At 37.6% G+C, this 2,791-nt stretch overlaps 1 protein-coding gene across 1 annotated transcript in view; it reads right to left on the bottom strand.

The window, feature by feature from the left end:
* Positions 1 to 2,791, bottom strand: part of LOC101852889 (PHD finger protein 14) — a gene marked incomplete at both ends in the record, with an annotated part of 29,599 nt that overhangs the window by 22,330 nt on the left and 4,478 nt on the right. The window contains 2 exon segments of the mRNA XM_013089734.1: positions 1,770 to 1,912; positions 2,640 to 2,749. Coding sequence (XP_012945188.1) covers positions 1,770 to 1,912; positions 2,640 to 2,749 — 253 coding nt within the window.

The raw sequence follows: 2,791 nt of genomic DNA, 5'->3' as shown, positions 1-2,791 counted from the left end.
GCATCCAACCCTAGCTATCACAGCCAACCCAGAGGCTGAGACAGACACAACATCCCAGCAGAAAGACCAAAGATTCTGGATAAAATATCTACCCATGAGAGAATCAAACTCAGGTCACTTGTGTGCGACAGCGAAGCACGTAACCACTGCAACATAGACCCCGGAAATGTGCATGAGTTTGTACAAATATGTGTGTGAGTAGCGTGAAAGAGGAGAGGAGTAGGGGAATGGAAGAAAAATGTCTCTAAAATGTGCATGCAAGTGTGTGTGTGGGTGTGTGTGTGTGTGTGTGTGTGTGTGTGTGTGTGTGTGAGGAAAGGGAAAAGGGTGGAAGGGGGTGGGGGGAAAAAAGTCATTTCACTTCTGCACAAAATGATATACGCCAAGACAGTCAACATTTTTTAGTTTTAGTAGATGTTTTACGGCGCTCGCAACTGCATAAGGTCATATGAGCGCCAGGAGATTAGAGCCGTTACAAGAGAGTAACAAACAAAAAAGATGAAAGGGAGATAAGGACGATAGATGTTTGATAGGAAAGAAGAAGCAGCAAACCACACCAGAGCACCCGTCATCCACCCACACAGTCAACATTACTGTGAGAAATGATTTATAAAAATCTGGACAGATCGTCATGGAAAAACATCCTCAAGGCCAACAGAGACAAGGTCACCATAAGGAGAAAAGCAGCAAAGGGCTAGATGACAACAGAAGAGAACTGACATACTTTGAGAGTTATAATCCACAATTCCACTTTTCTATGTATTCCAAAATTTAACATCTCTTTTTCCTTGAATTTTAGAAAAGATTTTATTTGGGTCATAAAAGTAGCATGGAACAAGCAAGCGTAAAACAATAATCAGTTCATAAAAGTATCATCTATTATCTATTTGTGGTGGCTAAATTTTGCGATTCAAAAGGCTTTTTAATGGCTGCATCGATCGACATGCGGTTTTCGCCAAAAAATTCTTTAAAATATTCTCCAGATCATGACGCCCTTCGTTTTTTCAGTTTTGAGACAGTTTTGCTGAAAAAAGCAAAATTTCTTTATTCAGCTGATCGCTTTTGTAGGCCGACGCTTCGGTCTCTGTAATTTTAGAAAATCCAGTGCGGAAGTGATATTTCGCGAGGCGCATTTTGTTTTGAGAGTATAGATCTAGATCTAGACCTTCTAATATTTTGCATCTCTCAAGATTTATTGCTCCATTCCAGAAGAGTGCAAATATAGTAGGCCAATGACTTTCAGTTGATGTTAATGCACCGATCATTCCTTTCATCCAAAGGGGGCCCAGCTAGTAGAATCTATGACTGAACAGTGTACCACTCAAGTGAGACATCCAGAAGCAATACACTTCCAAGATTAAGTTTCATGGAAAAATAAGCAACGTAAAAAGTGCAACTGAATTTTAAATATTCACTGCCAATTCTTTTTCCACAGAAAACAGGAAAATCAAATAACATAAGCTAAACAGCAGAAAAGAGTCATCCCTCAAATAGTTGGTCTGCTAAAATCAAACACAATTAATCTGAAAACAAAAGTAAATTAGACCCAAAAAATCAAAAACTTTTTGGCTTCTATTTGAGAAACCTTTCTAAACCAAAAACCGATCTAAAGTGCAAAAAAATCTGGCTATCCCACAGATTTCATTTTTAAGAAGACCCCACTGTAGTTTTTAAAAACTAGAAAAAAACAAATACAAACAACAGGCAAAATAAGTGCGTAAAATTAAAATGAACTTCACCAGAACGTGAAAAATTGACATAGCTCTCACCTTCTGTCCGACAAACACACACAGCACACTATGACTTTGATCCTGCCCTGCGGCGCAGCTTCCCACAATGCATCAGGATCGACAGGAGCACCAGAAGCCTGGGCCGCTCCAAACGTCGTCGGCTTGGTTGTTGTTTTGTTTGCCTGACAAGCCAGAAAAAAAATCAGTAAGTTACACAGAAAGCTTTTCAAGAAGCTGAGGATGTTTGGGAACAGGAATGTCAAATGGACTCTCTGATTAATAATCTGTTTAAGTTTTAGTAACTTTTTACGGTGCTCGCAACTGCATAAAATAATAATAATCTGTAGGAAAAGATAAAATAAGACAAAATAAGATAATACTTTATTGTCCCTGAGGGGAATTTGTCTCGGCTATACAAGAGCAGTAAAAATACATGTAAGTATAAATAGAAATTAGATCATATGATGCTCTCGATAAAATTTAATGTAAAGACAAAAGTAAAGCTGACAATAACGAACATAATATACCACATCAGATGCACCTTTCAACCACATGCAGGAAGGTAGACGGACTGAACTTTCTAGAAGAAAGATGCATTATATGAATGTAATCTACTACTATTGCCGTCATTAATATCACTATTTCAAACTAAAAAAAGTGTTGATGAAAACAGTCGAGCCCAGTAACATCTTTCCAAAGTTACAAACACAGATGTTCATATCCATGTCGCACACCCTAAAGCCCAAAATAAAAAACCTCATGAATAAAATACTGAGAGTTGAAACGAAAACTCATGTTTCTGCAAGAACAGAACAATGTTCATTATTAAATTCTTGGTATACATTATTCAGTTTAAACTCGATGGTATAGAATAAAACTGTCACAAACACTAAAGCCACTAAAACTCACGCTCTGAGATCCTTTGTTCCCCTTGCCAGATGCTTTCTTCTTTCGCTTCTTGGGCACATAATCCTCATCATCTTCATCGCTATCAATCATACTGAGAATGTGACCTAGGCCTAGGGAAGAAGAATATAATATAATATAATATAATATAATAT

The sequence above is a fragment of the Aplysia californica genome, unplaced genomic scaffold (genome assembly GCF_000002075.1).
Source record: "Aplysia californica isolate F4 #8 unplaced genomic scaffold, AplCal3.0 scaffold01030, whole genome shotgun sequence".
Classification (NCBI taxonomy): domain Eukaryota; kingdom Metazoa; phylum Mollusca; class Gastropoda; order Aplysiida; family Aplysiidae; genus Aplysia; species Aplysia californica.
Note: the sequence above shows the minus strand (reverse complement) of the source record. Positions and strands in the feature narration are given on the sequence as shown.